This window comes from Pan troglodytes, chromosome 16 (assembly GCF_028858775.2).
Source record: "Pan troglodytes isolate AG18354 chromosome 16, NHGRI_mPanTro3-v2.0_pri, whole genome shotgun sequence".
NCBI classification, from domain to species: Eukaryota; Metazoa; Chordata; class Mammalia; order Primates; family Hominidae; genus Pan; species Pan troglodytes.
The window spans coordinates 77372728-77391533 of NC_072414.2; the positions used below are offsets into that span (position 1 = coordinate 77372728).

The 18806-nt window shown below is 38.4% G+C and overlaps 1 protein-coding gene across 49 annotated transcripts in view; it reads left to right on the forward strand.

Annotated features, from left to right (window-relative positions):
• AKAP13 (A-kinase anchoring protein 13) overlaps nucleotides 1-18806 on the forward strand; it is a 373116-nt gene that overhangs the window by 208808 nt on the left and 145502 nt on the right. For all 49 annotated transcript variants that reach the window (XR_010151481.1, XR_010151483.1, XR_010151482.1 and 46 more), the window contains one exon: nucleotides 1894-2015. Coding sequence is in view for 45 of the 49 variants with exons in the window: in XM_054667098.2 (XP_054523073.1) it covers nucleotides 1894-2015 (122 nt within the window). In the remaining 4 variants the exon portion in view is untranslated. The remainder of the gene's footprint in view (nucleotides 1-1893; nucleotides 2016-18806) is intronic.

The window sequence follows — 18806 nt, forward strand, 5'->3', positions numbered from 1 at the left end:
TGACGGATGTTTAGGATTTTGAGGTTTTGAGAAGGAAGAAAAATGTATGGACTTTCAGCAGTATATATGGGCTTGAGGTTGGTAAATTTTGTGTAGGTGAGTTACTTGTCCTGTTACCAAAAGGAGTCATACTCATGGTCTCAAACTGCAGAGGAACTCTGTATTGATGGTCTCAGACTACAGAGAAAGTAGCCAGTCATGAAGAAATTGGTGCTTTCTTCAGAAAATGGCCAGGATTGGGAAAATCCCTGGTCACATTACTTTAGAGAAAAAGCACCTGAGTGTGATCTCAGAGCCAAAGGGTATTTTCTATCAAGTTTACATTCTACTCATAGATTTAATCATACTGTTTTGTGAGTGAGAAGACATAGGTTTAACTGCTGATTTGGAAGGAGCCAGTTTGAAAGAAGGGGATGTGGCCCTTGACCCACCAAAAGCATTGACCACAGTGCTTAGGAAATCAGTGGTGCATGACTGAGCCACGCCAGTCCTGCAGAGGCTGCCGACACCCATCAAGTGTCAGTAATCACTGTTTTCTAGTGTGACTGGTTGCTGTGCCAAGATGCATCTTTTCAAAGTTGATAGGTATAGGAAAGGAAGGAGGTACCAAAAATCACATCCCCAGAGGAAAGCAACCCTCTTTCCCCCCAGAAATTACTCTGACTCACTTAGAGATGTTTTGATCAAGGGATAGTTCTAAGGGGATTGCTTAGTCAGATTTTAACTTTAATAACATTTTATGAAATTTAACACAGATTTTGGTTCTTTGGGCAAGGAAACTTGTTTACCCATTTTTAAACTGCTGGTAAGATTATATAATTATAAGGTCAAAGAAGGAAGAAAAGAGGTTCATCTATAGAAATGTAACTCTTACAAATTTAAGGTAGACTTTTGTACATGTCATGTGCTCCTAGAATAAAATCTTAATATAATTTATTCTTTGGTTAAAGAAACTTCTGTGCTCTTTAGTGTGGGGAGCATTTTTCTTGCCAGAGTAGTGGCATCACTAGGTTAATAACCACAGATGCATTTCCACATGAAATCGAGATGACAGTTCCATTTGCATTTGGATTATTAAGGTGAATTTTGACTGTTCAATCATGAGTCCCCTTTAAAGAAGTGTCAGAAGCCTAAATTTGCCTCAGACATCATTTATCATTTCCTTCCTGTATTTGCTTGACCATGTGGTGGTCAGGTAACAAAAACCACCACTGTTTTTGGTCTGTCAACATGGCCAGCAAGAGGACAACTATGTAATTCTTGAGAAAACATGCGCAGAAACGTTTCTCTTAAGAAAGGGGTAGCTGGTCTGTGATTAGGTTTCAGTTTTGGAAGAAATAAGGGTTAAAAATAAGACGTAACTGCTGAGTAGTTCATTCTTACTGGTTACAGTGATGGGTGGATCAGAGTGTGTTGTATGTTAGTGAAAGTCATACTTGTCCCAGAGGCTTTTTCTCATTCTCAGTGGCTTTTTCCTTTTTGTTTTGTACAAATCCTTGCTTTTTTGATGATGGCCAAGATAGACTACCTAGCTTCAGCTATTAATCTGTTCCCCTGAAGCTTATGAATTTAGTTTTCCATATGCAAGTTGGTGCTACACTCAGATTTGTCATTAAAAAGTCAATAGTGAAATGGATGTTCAAAAGACATTGAATTGGATCCTCGCTTAGTTCCAAGCGCCTACAAAGGCTAGGGAAAACCAGTAACCATGCGATAAAGGAATAGCTCAGCATAGGGTCAGAAATGACACTAGCCGCTGACAACAAAAGAATACTTTTCCGTTTTAATGCAAAAGCAAAACAAAACACATGAAACCTGGAGCATGTTGTATGAATAGTAAGGCACAGGAATCAGTTTTTAAAAATGTACTCTGTAACCCCCCTGCACTTTCAGAAATGCCAGACGTGAAAGCTGAAGATGAAGTGGATTTTAGAGCAAGTTCAATTTCTGAAGAAGTGGCTGTAGGGAGCATAGCTGCTACACTGAAGATGAAGCAAGGCCCAATGACCCAGGCGGTAAGTGGCATCAGGAAGTCTGTAAGGGCACAAAATGTGTTTATCCTGTTCTGCTGTGTCTTATTTATGGCTTTGTCTTTTATTTGAGGGTAAGTGGGCAAAATAGTATTTTCCCCCTTCCCTCTTGTGCTGTTATATAAATGTGTATATGTTGCTGCAGTTAAGCTTTCATAAATGGTATATACCATACAGCAAAGTTTTGGAATGCGCTGTTACATGTTTTCTTACAGATTATGCTGAAAAACATTTTCCCCTTGAGCACAAGGCCTTAAGATTTGTCAGTAACCTTAAATTGTCACAAAATCTGAGCTATCACAAAAGGGGATCTATAGACCTTTTCTTTCTTTTTTCTTTCCTTCTTTTTCTTTTTCTTTTTTTTTTTTTTTTTTTGAGATGGAGTTTTGCTCTTGTCACCCAGGCTGGAGTGCAGTGGTGTGATTTCAGCTCACTGCAACCTCTGCTTCCTGGGTGAAAGCGATTCTCCTGCCTTCACCTCCTGCCTAATTTCAGCTGTGAGTAGCTGAAATTACAGGCATGTGCCACCATGACTGACTAATTTTTGTACTTTTTGTGGAGATGGGGTTTTGCCATGTTGGCCAGGCTGTTTTCGAACTGGCCTCAAGTGATCCACCTGCCTCAGCCTCCCAAAGTGCTGGGATTACAGATGTGAGTCACGGCACTCGGCCTATAAACCCTTCTTAAACCTGACTCTTCTTTCTTTATTATAAAAACTGATAGCCAAAATGAGATTTTTACTTTATAGCTCAATAGTAACTGTCTAAATTATGAAGTATATCATTTTCAGCAATGAAAAAACAGGTTCAGTAGGCCAGACGCGGTGGCTCACACATGTAATCCCAGCACTTTGGGAGGCTGAGGTGGGTGGATTACCTGAGGTCGGAAGTTCAAGATCAGCCTGACCAACATGGTGAAACCCTGTTTTTACTAAAAATACAAAAAAATTAGCTGGGCGTGGTGGCAGGCGCCTGTAATCCCAGCTACTTGGAAGGCTGAGGCATGAGAATCATTTGAACCTGGGAGGCGGAGGATGCAGTGAGCCAAGATTGTGCCATAGCACTGTAGCCTGGGCAACAGAGCACGACACCGCCTCAAAAAAAAAAAAAAAAATAAGAGAATAAAAGGTTCAATCAACATTTTTTTTTGTTTTAAGAATAGTTTTTTTTGGGATATGATTCACATACCATAAAATCCACCCAATCAAATAAAGTGCATGGGTCATTGGTTTTAAATAGATTTACAGAGTTCTGCAACCATCGCCACTAAGGCTCTAATTTCAGAACATTATCACTCCAAGAAGAAACCCCAGACCCATTAGCAGTGTGCCTTTCCTTCACTCTTCCCTCCCCCAGCTCATTAATCTACTTTTGCTTTCTGTAAATCCATAGAGAGATTTGCTGTGAGAGTGTGAAAGTGGCTGTAGATAGTACGTAAACTGCCCATTCCAGAACTTCATGTAAATGGTATAACACAATATGTGATCTTTTGTCTCTGGCTTCTTTGACTTAGCGTAATATTTTCAAGTTTCATCCATGTTGTGGCATTGATCAGTATTTTATTTCTTTTTATTGTCAAATACTGTTCCGTTGTATAGATATACCACATTTTTTTGTGGATTTGGATTGTTTCCACTTTTTGGCTACTGTGTGAATAATGCTGTTACGTACATTTGTGTACAAAATTATGTGGACATGTTTTTATATACCTAGTGGAGTTGCTGGGTCATATGGTAATTTCCATTTATTTGGCTTCAAAAATATTTTTCTTCAAGGTCTTGAGATTATTTTTCTTTGTTTAAAGCTATTAACTTTTATTTTATTTTATTTTTTATTTTTTTGAGATGAAGTCTTACTGTCACCCAGGCTGGAGTACAATGGCAGGATCTTGGCTCATTGCAACCTCCACCTCCTGGGTTGAAGCGATTCTCTTGTCTCAGCCTCCCGAGTAGCTGGGATTACAGGGACTCATCACCACGCCCGGCTACTTTTTTGTATTTTTAGTAGAGATGGGGTTTTGCCATGTTGGCCAGGCTGGTCTCAAATTTCTTATTTCAAGTGACCCACCCGCCTTGGCCTCCCAAAGTGCCGGAAGTACAGGCGTGAGCCTGTGCACCCAGCCAGCTATTAACTTTTAAAACAAACTTGTTGAGAGAAACAGTGCCCTATGCTTTAGATTCCATGGTGGTCAAAAAAAAAAATTAGAAAGCTGAAAATCAAGTTAGTGAACTTACTCATGCTGCCCCTTTGAAAGTCCATGTTCCTTGGGCTACACTTGACATTGCACTGTTTTTACTCTTCAGAGGACTAAGTGGTATTTTTTTTTTGAAATTTCACGGTAGGTAAATGGAACAGACTATCCCAGATTGTTTCAAGAGTATGAACAGTGATGAACAAACCTTGTTGTATTGGAGTACTGTGGTGTGAAGGTGCTGACTGTTCTAACCCGCCCTTATTACACATAATATTCATGACTAATGCCTGGGTGGCTACTTGTAAAGCAGGCATTATTCAGACAAATGTTGCTTTTACCCCTGTGAGAAGAAAAGAGAACACACCCTGCATGGGTACATGTGTCTTTGTTTCCAGAAGCCCCTTAGAAAGGGAAGGAAAAAACTCACATCCTTGAATTCAAATACCTCTGTTTCTTAGTACTCCATTTTAATATTGTAGTGATTAGAGTCATTGAATCCAGGCTGGTACTTGGCTCTAGACCCTTTGCTTTCTGATGAGGGATATCTCTATTCTAATGGTATCTTGTCTACTATAAAGAAGAAAACAAAACATGACTTAAAGAAAAGAAAAGGTCTCCTCTCTCAGTCCCTTTCCTCTTCTCCTTTTTTCTCTAGTTTTAAGAGTTGAGAGAGTGAATATTCCTCTGGTTGGTCAGCATACCTCATTTTACAGATAAAAGAATAGACCCTTGGAGAGTCACATGACTAGCTTGAGGCCAAAGGCAGCTGGAAGAGTTTGAGGTTTGATTTCTAATCTGGGACTTACACAACAGGGCAATTCCTCCTTGACTCAAGAAACCTGGGCTCTGATTGGTAAAGTTGCTATAAGAAGCCTGAGAACCATGTAATTTATCTCTAGCTGGGAGATATCAATGCCTTATGCTTTGTGTTTGCTTCCACCGTGTAGAGTTGGGGAAAGCATATGTCAGTGGGATTTTCAGTTCTTGAGGATTTGCAGGCCTAAATTCAGGAAGTTTTTGTGTTCACAGCATTCTTATAATGATGTGAAATCTGACTACTTAACTCTTCTCCGTGGTGCTCTGACAAACTTGCCTTATTTGCTGTGAGTTGAAAGGATAAAACAGACACACACTTTAATTTTTCCCATTTAACTCTTCACATACTATATTCATATAGGTTTTCACTGGATGGGGAAAGAGAGCAGAGGTCGGCAAACATTTTGTAAAGGACAAATTTTGTAAATGCTTTGTGGGACATATAGTCTCTTACAACTAGTAAGCTTTGCTGTGAGTATGAAAGTGTCTGTAGCTAGTATGTAAACAAAGGAGTGTCACTGTGCTTCAATACAACTTTATTATGGACACTGAAATTTGAATTTCATGTGATGGTCATGTGTCGTGAAATATTATTGTTTTGAATTATGTTTCCAGCCATTAAAAAAATGTAAAATCTCAGCCGGGCACAGCGGCTCATGCCTGTAATTCTGCCACTTTGGGAGGCTGAGGCAGGCGGATCACTTGAGGTCAGGAGTTCGTGACCAGCCTGGCTAACATGGGGAAACCTTGTCTCCACTAAAAAAAAAAAAAAAAAATACAAGAGTTAGCCAGAAATTGCTTGACCCGGGAGGTTGCAGTGAGCCGAGATCGCACCACTGCACTCCAGCCTGGGCGACAGAGTAACACTCTGTCTTGAAAAAAAAAAAAAAAAGCCTACTCTTAATTTTTTTTCATGGGCTGTAAAAAAGAGTTAATATCCCACTGGCAATAGCATGTGAGCCCCTGCCTAATAAATACTTGTGCACCAGTGGAAGAAAAGAAAAAAGAAGCAAGCAGATTTCTTAAATTGTTTTGTGGTGAAACCTCTGGTTTTTAAACTACAGGTTGGGAGTGGGATCAAGTTCTGTCTTTCCTGAATAGCTTTTTGACAGCCTCTCTAGGGCTCAGTTTCCTTGTCTCTAATCATTCTCTAGCTTTAACCTTCTAGAGTCTGTTTTCATGCTGAAAAGGGTTAGAGTCTGTGATTATATTTGAGGGAGGAGTGGCATTTGTGTAATATTTAACCTGATCTTTCTGCCACATACCCCGTCTATGTGTGTGCCTTGGGAATAGGCCAGTCATTGCTTCATTGAATCATTGAATCATCCTCTCCAAATGTAAAATAGAACAAATTCCTGTATCTTATGCTTTGCTACCGGCTTGAAAACCAGTAGTATGGTAAATTTATGGCAGTTTTCTAATAAATGTAAATAATCCATTTAAATTCTTAGGGAAGTTTTGTAACATTCTCTAAACGTGTAATGGTCAGAGCATAAGAACCTCTGTCGAGTGGCACTACCAAGGATTTAAAGAAAAAAGCTACAGCTGAGTTCTTGTTTTCTTTAGTCCTTTCGTCTGCTATCTGTCATACAAACTGAGGAGTAATTTTTCATTCCTTAACCCGTTTGACACATGTATTGTAAATAAATCCTTACTTTAAAGGTCCAGTGCTGAAAATCATAGTTCATGAAGGAATTAGACAGTATCTGCATTCGTTTACTTATATTCTCAGAGAAAACACAGGTATGTGTTAAATGCTGCAGATTTCTTGATAGTCTTTTCTGATATTTCTTTATTGGGGTGAAAATGTTCACAATTTTTGAGGCAAAGTTATTACTTTACACATATTGTGGTTTATTCCCATTAATCATTTTATCATTTTATTATAGCCAAAGTTTTAATGTCCATTGCAATTTAATATTCATCATTACCTCCACCTGTATGCTTTACTGGTTTGAAGGTATTCAGATTACCTTTTGTTGTCGTCTTTTTTTCCTTAGTGAGTTAATATATGTCAAGTACTTAGATCAGAGCCTGGCACAAAATAAGTACAGCTTAGTATTATTATTAGTTTAGTAACTTCAGATTACAATATGCTATTCACTTATTTTAGTAACTAGTGGAATATGGTGGTTCAGACCCAGTTACTGCTTCTTGAACATGTTATAAAAGCTTCAGGAATAGTTTCTTACATTAATTTGAAATTGAAAGACATGGAACTTGTTTTGCTTCTGAGACCCTTACAATTTGAAAGAACCTTAAAGATTTTCTGAAGTCCAGCACCTTTGCTTTATAAGAGAAGAAATGGGTTCAGGATAGTTAAATGACTTACCTTGTTTCACAGCTAGTTAACTGTCAGCTGGACTAGAACCCAATTTCTATGCGAATAATTTTTCCACTATACTATTTCCTGAAGAATCATCTGAGGGTACACTTGGGAAGTCCCATCCACTTGGTTTAGGATGGTTTTTGCGTTTTAAACAAGCATCCCTGAATGATACTTATGCATGCTAAAATTCTAAAGCCATTGCATTATACTTTCATGCTTTTGGTAATAGTTGGAGAAACTCCTTTAGCCATTTTAAGATGTAAGCTGATATACTTTAAGTCTCATGTTCTTACTATAATCTGTTTAGCTGCAACTAAATACCACTAAGATGATGTTTCTCCAAAATGCTTGCTTTTGGTGCAGAAATTAGGAAGATTTTTTAGATCTGCCTTTTATTTCCTAAAGAATGATATGATATTGAGCCAGATGCTGGAGGCAAGCAGGAGATGACATTGAATACTTAAGTTCAGAAAAGAAGGCCGTCTGACACCATTCGCCTTCATAGTATGTCCCAGTACTGCAAACCAATATCGTATGTTGTAGGGATCTTTTCTCTTCAAGATATGGCCAAGTTCATTAGGAAGGACCTTCTCTCCCTGGGGCATCTGTTCATTGAAGTATCTCGATAATAGTTCCTTTTCTGAATGCTCTTTGCATAAGCTTATTAGCCGTATGGAACAGTTAATTCTACAAACCAGTATATATTGTCAGGGTTCCTATGGTCCTAACAGTCAAACACTCAAGAACAACTATGTTCAAGGACAACTGTAAAATCCCATGTGTTGAGTATTAGGTTACTGGGAAAATCTACTCTTTATTTAACATACCTTCCTCAATCAAGAAAGCATTTAAAATCAGAACCATGATCTTTTTTTTTTTTTTTTTTGGCAATTATACAGCCAAACATCAAATTAACTGAATTTCCATTCTTAGTTATTTTTACAACAGTATTCATGTTTTTTTCTTCAGGACTGTAGTAAGGGCATTGTTGGTCTTAGAATATTGCCTGTTAATATCTTCCTGAACTATGTCCTTTTATTATATTTAATGGAACACTCTGTTTTCTTTCTGTTGTCTAAAGGGGGCGAACTTGTATTTCCATCCCTAGTCTAGGAATTTGGTTGAAAGCTTTTGTATTGTGTGGCTGTTCACAGCCTTCATGCTCAGCTGCCGTGGGAAAATATGACAGCCTCTAGGCTATTTGGTGACTAATCCAACAACTTACAATGCTGATATTCAAAATGGCTTGTACGTCCCACCCTGTTATTTAATAGTTGTCAGTTTTTAAAAAGGTCCTTTAAAAATGTTTCTGCCATCATATTCACATAGTTTTGTGGTGTGTGTGTCACCTAGGGAAAGGCAAATTGGCCACTTTCTGAGTTGCCAGAAAGTCTTATCTGCATACATTTTTGGCATGTAAGAGAGGCAGGCTCTCCTTAAATTATCCCATATAGGTCCAAAGCTAGAGCTAGCATCAACCACAGAAAATTTAATTCTCAGTTTTTTTCATGTAGATTTTTTGGAGACTCTCTGTATCTCCTCTGAAATGGAGAGTTTCCAGGAAATTATCAGCGGCTCCTAATACAAATTTTTAATACAATTGTGGAAAAGAAGTACCTCAGAGAACCCCAGACCATGAAGTCACAAGTGGCAAAACTATAAACTTAGTGTAAAACTACCCATAGATAATGTATGTAAAGGTATAATTTAATGATCTAGTTGTACATTTTTAAGTGACCTTAAGCAAGTTATTTAATTTCTCTGATCTGTGTTTTCTCCTTTGTGTAATGGTTAATCTCTAGTTTCTTCCAGCTCTTAATTTTTGACCAGTATGTGATTATGAAATGATTAGAATAATTTAAAAAATACTGTAATCCCAGCACTTCGGGAGGCTGAGGCAGGTGGATCACATGAGGCCAGGAGTTCGAGACCAGTCTGGCCAACATGGCAAAACCCCATCTCTACTAAAAATACAAAAAAATTAGCAGGGCGTGGTGGTGCGCCCCTGTAATCCCAGCTACTTGGGAGGCTGAGGCGTGAGAATTGCTTGAACCTGGGAGGTGGAGGTTGCAGTGAGCCAAGATTGCACTACTGCCCTCCAGCCTGGAAGGCAGAATGAGACTCTATCTCAAAACAAAAACAAAAAAACAAACAAAAAAAAAACCAAAAACAAAACTGAGGATATCTTACATTTGGACCAAAAGGACAATCATGAGGGATTTTTTTTTTCTTTTTTAAATTTGAGACAGGGTCTTGCTATGTTGCAGATCTTGAACTCCTGGGCACAAGTGATCCTCCTGCCTTGGCCTCCCAAGGTGCAGGATTACAGGTGTGAGCCACCATGTGGGAATTTTTTTTTTTTTTTTTTTTAAATCACACATTCCTTAACCAAATCCTTAACTAATCACTTTTGTCTTAAATGTTTTCCAAGGTGTTTTGTTCTGGGATATTAAAATCAATTATATTAGAATCTGCTTTTTTCTTTCATAGAACTGCTGAATCATAGGTCATATGTGCATTTTAGAGGGGATGTGTGTCTCATGCCACCCCCTCTCGAGTGAAAATAACTGTATCTGAGTCTTACCACTCTTTCTGTCTACTACTTACACTCATTTCTCTTTTGTTCATTCTTATTATATTGACAGCCAATGATAATAGCTAAGTATAAGGGAAAGATTATGGAGCCCAGTGAATTAAGGTTTTAACCTAGTTTTGCCAACTACCAGCTGAATAATTTTGATTCATTTATTTAGAGGCTGTTTCCTCATTTGTAAATTTGGGATATTGATGCCTATTACAAAGGTTGTTTGTATTAACTAGAGTTAGGAAATTCTAGCCTATAATAGGCATTTTAAATGCAATAGATATAATTCTAATCTCATTTTAAAGTAACTCAGAATTATTAGGCCCATCTTAAGACAGTATGAATGAGTGATTTTAGATAATGATTTTTAAATGGTCTTGGAAGAAGCTATCAGTTATATCAGGCCACAGTGGTACTCATTTAACTTTCCATGTCACTTTATGTTTACTGCAAGGGTGTACTAATTTATTCAGTACTCAGTTCAACAAATGTTCATTGAACTCTGTGCTAGGCCTCAGATATGCTGAAATGAAAATAGATGAGTCTCTGCATTCAAAGGCTCATATTCTAGTAGGAAAGGCAATTATTAAACCAGTAAATCAGACATATTCTCAAGTGTTAAAATACAGGTAAACATAAAGGTGCTTGTGAAAAGATAACTTTCAGTGAAATGGACGCTAAATTCTCCTTTCTAAGGAAGCTTTTAAAGAATGTTATATTATTTTTACACTGTGGGAATGAAGATATATGCATTATGTATCAGAAATATAGGCTTGGGTGTAGCCATTATTTCTACCAGTAAATTTGGAAGGGCTACCAATAGGTGATCTCTTAGAAAAAACTATGTATTGCTTGTAGTTCTAAGTTCTGTGTTGCTTACTGATATAAATATGACTTAGAGTTGCTTGTTTTTGCCTGTAAAAGAGAAAGTTTCCATAGTAGAAAATTAAAAGAGAGATGTCATTTGATCTTTGAGAAAGGCCTAGGTCCACCTCAGGGATCTACCTGGGTACCTACAATTTAGGCAGTTTTAGATATTCCATATTAGGTTTTGATTGTGGATTTTAACAAGAGTCTAGTGATGTGTCGCTAGTTGACCACCAGAAGAGTAAATGTGTACACTATTTACAGAGTTGTCCACTATATATGGAGTTGTCTACTTTATCCAGAAAAAGTTTCAGGGGCACCAATTTCAGATGTTTCTAGTCTCCTAGGCTGCTCAATTTTGTGATATTAGCCTGTGGCTTTAATTTCATTCATTTATTCATTTAGTAAACATTAAATGATTATTTTTCCCTGGACAAATTATTGCATCAAATTTGGAGGTTTTTTTTTGTTTTTGTTTTTTTGTTTTGTAGAGATAGGGTCTCACTTTGTTGCCCAGGTTGGAGTGCAGTGGCGTGATCGTAGCTCACTGCAGCCTCAACTTCCTGGGCTCAAGTGATACTCCCACCTCAGCCTCCAGAATAGCTGAGACCACAGGTGTGAGCCACCACACCTAGCTAATTTTTAAATTTTTGTAGAGACACGGTCTCCACAATGTTGCCCAGGCTGGTCTCAAACTCCTGGACTCAGTGACCCTCCCACCTCAGCCTCCCAAAGTGCTGGGAATACAGGCATGAGCCACTGCACCCTGCCAAATACCAGATAATTTTTGAAAGTTAGGTATCCTTTTTGCCCTCAGCATACCTAGAATCTAGTTAAATTTAAAAAAGCAAACATATACAGATATAATCACAATACATGAATGCAGTATATGAGACATGTTATCAGATACCATTAATGTGCTATAGGAGATCACAGAGAGGAATACTTCTTGAAAAGTGCCTGTCTGAAACGTAATGGTGTTTCCTTGGTGAGACCCGTGTTGTAGCACAGGTGGTATCAATAGTCTATTGGCAAGAACAGGGATAGCTTCAGGGAGCCATTGATATGCTTTCCAGCCTTGTAGTTATTTTTTTACTTTCACAATACGCTCAGCCCTTCGAAGATCATAGAATTGCCTAAGGATTGCCAGAGACACATCAGTTTGCAAGGTAACTGATCTGGCAGTAATCCAGGTTAAAAAAAAAATTTCATTAGGACTGAAAAACATAAAATTTACCACAGAATATGAAAAATGGAAGTATTCAGTAGTATATGAACCATGTGGAAATTGAAACAAGTAGTATTTCTGTTTAAATATTTCCATTCAGCCATTGAAAGTGTGTGTTCTCCCTTCCTGCCTCTTTCATTTCATACAGTGATGTAGACATTTTGCTTCCATTCTGAGGACACCCAAAACCCTATCACTGCTGTGGACCTGAGCAACTGGGACAGTGTCTTAAGTGTACATATGAAGTCTTCAAAGAAAGTTAGTTGATGGTGAAAATGCCTTTCATAAAGTTCAGGGCAGAGAATACTCTTATGAGCACATTTAAAATATCTAAGTTTAAACCTAACTCAGAAGTCAGAGTAAGCCAAAATGTTTATTGTATTGATCTTCTTTTTCTGTAGTTGGCATTTGCTCCTGACTGAGTCATCAGTATTCATATATATATTTAAGAGTTTTAAAAGCATAGTTGCTGGGTGTAGTGACTCACAACTATAATCCTGGCACTTTGGGAGATCGAGGCAGGTGTATTGCTTGAGCCCAGGAGTTCGCAACCAGCCTGGGCAAAACCATGTCTCTACCAAAAATACAAAAATTAGCCAGGCGTGCTGGCATGCTTCTTGGGAGGCTGAGGTGGGAGGATCATCTGAGCCTGGGGAGGTGGAGGCTGCGGTGACCCATGATTATGCCACTGCACCCTAGTCTGGGCAACAGAATGAGACCCTGTCTCAAAATAAAATAAAAAACCTAGTCACTCTGGGGTTGGAATTTGGGGTTATGGAGGTATAAAAACGAGTCAGATTTTTCACATGTGATTTCAGTGTTTGTACTGAAGATGGTTGCAAAAGATTTCTCTAACAGTTTGAACTAATTATAATAGGAATAATTGGGGTAAATTGTATAGCTTCACAGTTGGCCTTTATGGTTAAATACATATTTGAAAGGATAAATTTGGCTTGGCGCTTTCATTTATGTGAGATACGTGTGTATGTGTATGTTTCTTTTACTGTGTAGAGTATGAAGTACCTTGGGAGTGGCACATCTGGGAAGTTTTTGCTGAACCCCTTCTCTGAGGCAGAAAAAAAAACATGGTGGAGAGGCTAAGTAGTTAAAAATTATGAATTATTTTATTGCTTGGAATCCCCTTGAAGAAAGATAGATTAGTAGAAAAACATACTTGAACTGGAGATGTCCTATTCCCTTTTGATTTATGTAAAAACAGCATGTGATCAAAAAATTTGTAATGGAACCATTTAGAGGTCTTTTCTATTTATACTCCAGATTCTATAACTATGGGAATCCAAAATCTTCCAAAAATAATTGTTCTCATTATAGAATATTAGTTTAGGGAGGAATTTTAGTGAGCATGAGGCTTGTGCCCTTTAATTTGCAAGAAAGGAACTGGAGTCCCCAAAGAGCTAGCATGCTCAAAGGGCCTGCCATCATTTGTGATGCCCAGGAGCCTCTCCTTGCCCACCTCTGTCTTAGACATCACCTGTCACTGAAGTATGCTCCTCAGTGTCACATGGTAAGCCAGAGGCACACTGGAAACCTCTCCAGTGTTTCTGCTGGAGATTCTTAAATAGGAAATTCTTAAATAGGACCATCTTTACTGGTCAGTGACTTTCCTCTACTTTATGAAATCCTTTAATCCTCACTCCCCGTACATTAAGAAAAATTATGGGAAGGATACAGCTGAATGTGTACGCTTGATCCCTTTGTTGTGGTTGATGAGCTGTGTGCATCTGCTGCACTGGTGACTCTGCAGTACTTCCTTTTAGCAAATTGCCTTCTGATACAGATACTTGGAGGCTTGTGGCTGGGCCATGGGCAGATCACGGTATAGGGTGATCTGGGTAGATTGAGGATTCCCACTTCCTGTTGCCTTCTCCTTTCCTGAGCATGGCATCTTTATTTTTGGGTGTGTTTGTTATGTGTTACCTTCCTTGAAATTTAGTGAAAATTGTTACCTACCAACCCAGTAAGCCTGCATGAGTCACTGTGAAATCCAGGTTTGTGTAATTCCAGCGTTTTCTGACAGCAGATGAATGATGTGAAAAATGGAAGAGCCTTCTGCTTGTCATGTTCTTCCTTAGGGTAAGATCCTGGTCGCTCTGGGAAGAGCAGAATTGTAGGATCCCCTTTCCAATATTCTTTATCTTTTGGTTTCTATGAAAATAATAACTCAAGGAAAATGTGGTATGTTCAGTTTTATTTTTGACATCATTAATTTCTTTCTTTGTCATTCTTCCTCCTTGTTTTGCTACCAAAAATTTGTTGTGTTTATTTTTTCCCTTGAATCAAGGGGCCTGAAGACAATGGGTTGGTTTGGACTCCCCCTGCCATGCTGGGCTAAAGAAGAACCAAGGGGTACCACCTCAGCCACCCACAGGCCTCTTGCAATTGGGCCTAGGCCTGGTCCATTCTGGAGAGGATGCATGATGAGAAGCATCAGAGCCCGTGTAGTGTGCAGTCTCTACTTTGTGGGCAACAGGACATTTACTCTAAGAGGCTCAGGAATTTTTTCTCTCATTCCACCCCATGAAAGCCAGAAACTGTGGGAAGCCACAGACTGACTTGTCAGCGGGAGGGGCATGGAAAAAACATATGTCCATGCACGAATCCCTTACTTTAAACATTTGTAGCAAAGATTCCAACAGTAAATTATGCTGTTGGAACATAGTCCCTTCTTCCAGGAGATGTTACTCTTGTGTATTTCCAAAGCAAAATTGAGCCTTTAATCTGCAAATATGTACTATTTTGTATGCTGAACGTTGTAATAGAAACCAGGGATGCCATGGTGGGTAAAATAAGACAGATTTCATCCCTCAAGAAGCTCTATTGGGAGAAACAAAGAAATGAACCAGGAGTTGACACCTGGGTCGTGGGAACTCAGAGAAGGAATTTTCCATTGTTTAGGCCTATCTACACCACTGTCCCTTCTACTGTTCACTTCTAGTAGCATTGTAACATCAGGCCTTAAGTGGAATTCTGCTGAAATGTTTCACTCAAAGGATTTTCCCTGTTGACAGCATTGCTTGCCTTAAAATAGGGGGTCAGACTTTTCATTCCAGTTCCAGAAAGTGATGCGTGTATCATGATTGTTTTGCTATGAAACAGTTCCTGTCCCTATTACCCTCGTAGTCAACACAATAGGCTATGTTCCTTCCCAGGAGTCATTAGGTTTCCCTAATGGGATGATGGAAAGGAGGGAAATAGAGCTCTGGCCCTCTTCCTTCATTAGTGCTGAAACCTGGTGCTGTATCTGCTTCACATCAAGCTCAGTGGATTGTTTTTCCCTTGTCTGAGCCTGCTCTTTCCTCCTTGAGTGAGGAAAACGATTTAAATCCTGGCTTTCCTGACATGGAACTTTCCTGCAGTGGCTGTTGCAGCTGAACGCATTAAAAGGAGTACCTGCAAGCTGTGAGAAGAAATATTGTTTGAAGATTAGCATATAATATAATGTGGACAAGTGCTCTTAGGTTTGCTTTTAAATCGAAAGACTGTGTTCTGTAGGATTTGAAAAAGAATAGAATTTGTCATTGGCACATCCCACCCGTCATAGCCCCACAGGTTTCTTTGTAGCCACTGGAGGGTCTTAAGTGATTCTGGCAGTAGTGAATTCAGGTGATTGACATTTGCTGCTGGGTGTCAGAGTTACAGTGTATCTCTACCTACTCACTGGTTTTGGTCTCATCTTGGGGAGCTTCTAGCTGTCCCAGAAGGTGGGAGGTGGGAAGCTCATCAGTGCCTAACAATGCCAAGTTTTCTTTGTTTTATTCCTAATGGGAACTTATACTGCCATTTGTCTGTTTCTTGGCATAACTCTTTGGGAAGGAAGAGGGGTTAAATAAAAACAAAATAATGCATACCTTTTATGAATATTATCTCTGGGCTGGGTGAGGTGGTTTATGCCTGTAATCCTAGCACTTTGGGAGGCCAAGGTGGGAGGATTGCTTGAGCCTAGGCATTCAAAACCAGTCTAGGCAACAAAGTGAGACCCCATCTCTATTTTTAAAAAAATTAAGAAATAATATTATTTCTGAATTAGTCTTGCTGTTTTTTAAAACTTGGAGTCACCCTATTGGTTAGATAATACCAACCATCTATTAGCAAACAAACATCAAGCTGCCCTGAAATATGACTGATGTGGAATGTTGCCTTGATCCTTCCTCTTTTATTAAGGCTGGTTTGTGGGAGCTTGGAGCAGGAAGAAGGGAGGTAGCAAAAAGGACAGAGAAGGTGAAGGAGACCTTTAATGTGGGGGTTGGGGAAGCAAAAGGATAACTAAACATAAGCCTCTTGACAGCATCTGTGACCGACCATGCACCAAAGCCATGATATGGCAACAGCTGTGTAAAGGCCCAAGATGTTTAATTCTTTTAGCAGTTGTTCCTGTAACTTCTTGTGGTATATCACCCCAGCATAGAATGGGAAAGATGGGAATAGCTTAGATTAAAAAAAAAAAAAAAAAAAAAAAGGCTAGCTTACTATTCTTCCTCTGAAAAGCGTTTTATCACATAACCAACTAGTTTAGTGTAATGGTGGAACATAATAGCACAAATCTAAATAAATTAAAAGTACGAATTGTTAAATATTTTTAAAAGCAGGCTTTTACTTTTAGATATACACAATTACTTGGAGGAAATTTCAACAGCTGCTGCTAAGTAGAGGCACTGCTGGGCCATTTTTAATGTAGTAGACAGGACTTTAAATATTGACATCCATTTTCACAACACAAATGTTCCTTTAGGAAATTCTTTTTAATAAATAGTAATTAAAAGATTTAACAAATGCATGACATTAATTTTAAATTTAACAAGATAGCCTTTTAAAGGAATATATTCCCCTACCCAGCCCCAAAAAGCATTTATGTCCTGATGACCACAATGAATAACTGAGCTGAAGAAACAACTTGTCTTTGTCAGGGAGATAAAATTCTTCTGCCACGTTTTTACCTTCCATTCCTTAGCATTGTGTCTGTGGCTCTTCCTAATATCACTTTCCCCAGGAGTGGGAAGACCCTCTTATAATTATTGGAACATTTCCACTGTAGAACCTGTGACAAGTTAATCTTTTTGGAATGGCAGTCAGATAGCTGGAGGTAAAGCCTTACGTGCCAGATCTTCTACTTTGACACCTTTGCTATACTATATTTCTAAAATATCCATGTACTTGGCTGACTTCTTAAATGCTGAGCAAAATTTATCCTTGATGGCTCAGAATTATTGTTATGAGGGTATCTATTACTATTATGTATTAAAATGTACATTAATGGGCACTAATCCGAGTAATAATTCAGGAACTTGCATTAAAAAGAGTTACTCATGTCAGTTTACCATTTGCCCTGGTCTTTCAAAAATGGAATGAGACTTATTCAGCCATATAGTCCCTTAGGAAGTACCTTTCAGTTAACTTCATTAGCACATAGGTCATCAAAAGTCTTTTCCTAAATAATTTTATTTGCCCTTCAGAAAACCATCTCTGTTTATTGTTCTTGCTGTAATTACTCTTAATTCACCAGCATCATTCATAATGTTATGAAATTGTTTAGACCTGATCTCACATATAACTAAAGGCATTAGCTTTCATACAGTCTGTTAAGTTAGAAAGCTCTCACCCAAGATTCTATCCTTTTCCCCCAAAATAAGAAAAGCTTTTTTTCTCTGAGACAGTAAATTTAACTTATCACATTAAACTGCCAATTTAGGGAACTCATACTCTCATCTTCTCTCACCTGAATTCTTTGTGTGTGTGTGTGTGTGTGTGTGTGTGTGTGTGTGTGTGTGTTTTTCTTCCAGCTATTCTTGTATTCCTTATAACCCATCAGTTCTCAAACTCTTTGGTCTTAAGATCTCTTTACATTTTTAAAAATTAAGAGCCCCAAAGAGCTTTTGTTTATATAGGTTATATCTAGAAATGTTTACTGTATTAGAAGTTAAAACTGAGAAATTTAAAAAATGTTTATTAATTCATTTACTACAATAAACTAATCATTATTAAAATTATATTTTTATAAAGATATTTTTTCTACAAAAAATTACTTTTCTACAAAAAAATTTAGAGGAGTGGTATTGTTTTATTTTCTGACTTAATATAAAATATTTGGATTCTTACATATTTCATGCATTAAGCCTATTGCAATATATTGTTTTAGTTGAAGTATATAAAGAAAATTTAGCAAATACAGGTATATGCTTAGAAAAGGGAGAACTACCTTAATAGTTTTCTCAAATAATTGTGATATTCTTTGATACTAGATCAGAATTGACAAACAGTAGGTTCTTAAAAGCTACTTTCAGTATGCAATCTGAAATCGTATCATTGAACTTTTTGTACTCTGTCTCACTGTGTCGTCCAGGCTGGAGTGCGGTGGCACAATTTCGGCCCACTGCAACCTCTACCACCCAGGTTCAAGGCATTCTTGTGCCTCAGCCTCCCAAGTAGCTGAGATTACAGGCGTGCGTCACCATGCCCAGCTAATTTTTGTATTTTTAATAGAGATGGGGTTTCTCCATGTTGGCCAGGCTGGTCTTGAACTCCTTATCTCAGGTGATCCTCCTGCCTCAGCCTCCCAAAGTGCTGTGATTACTGATGTGAGCCACTGTGCTGGGTCTGGTCTATCTCATATATATATATATTTTTTTGAAAAGGAGTCTTGCTCTGTCACCCAGGCTGGAGTGCAGTGGTGCAGTCTTGGCTCACTGCCACCCCCACCTTCTGGATTCAAGTGATTCTCCTGCCTCAGCCTCCCCAGTAACT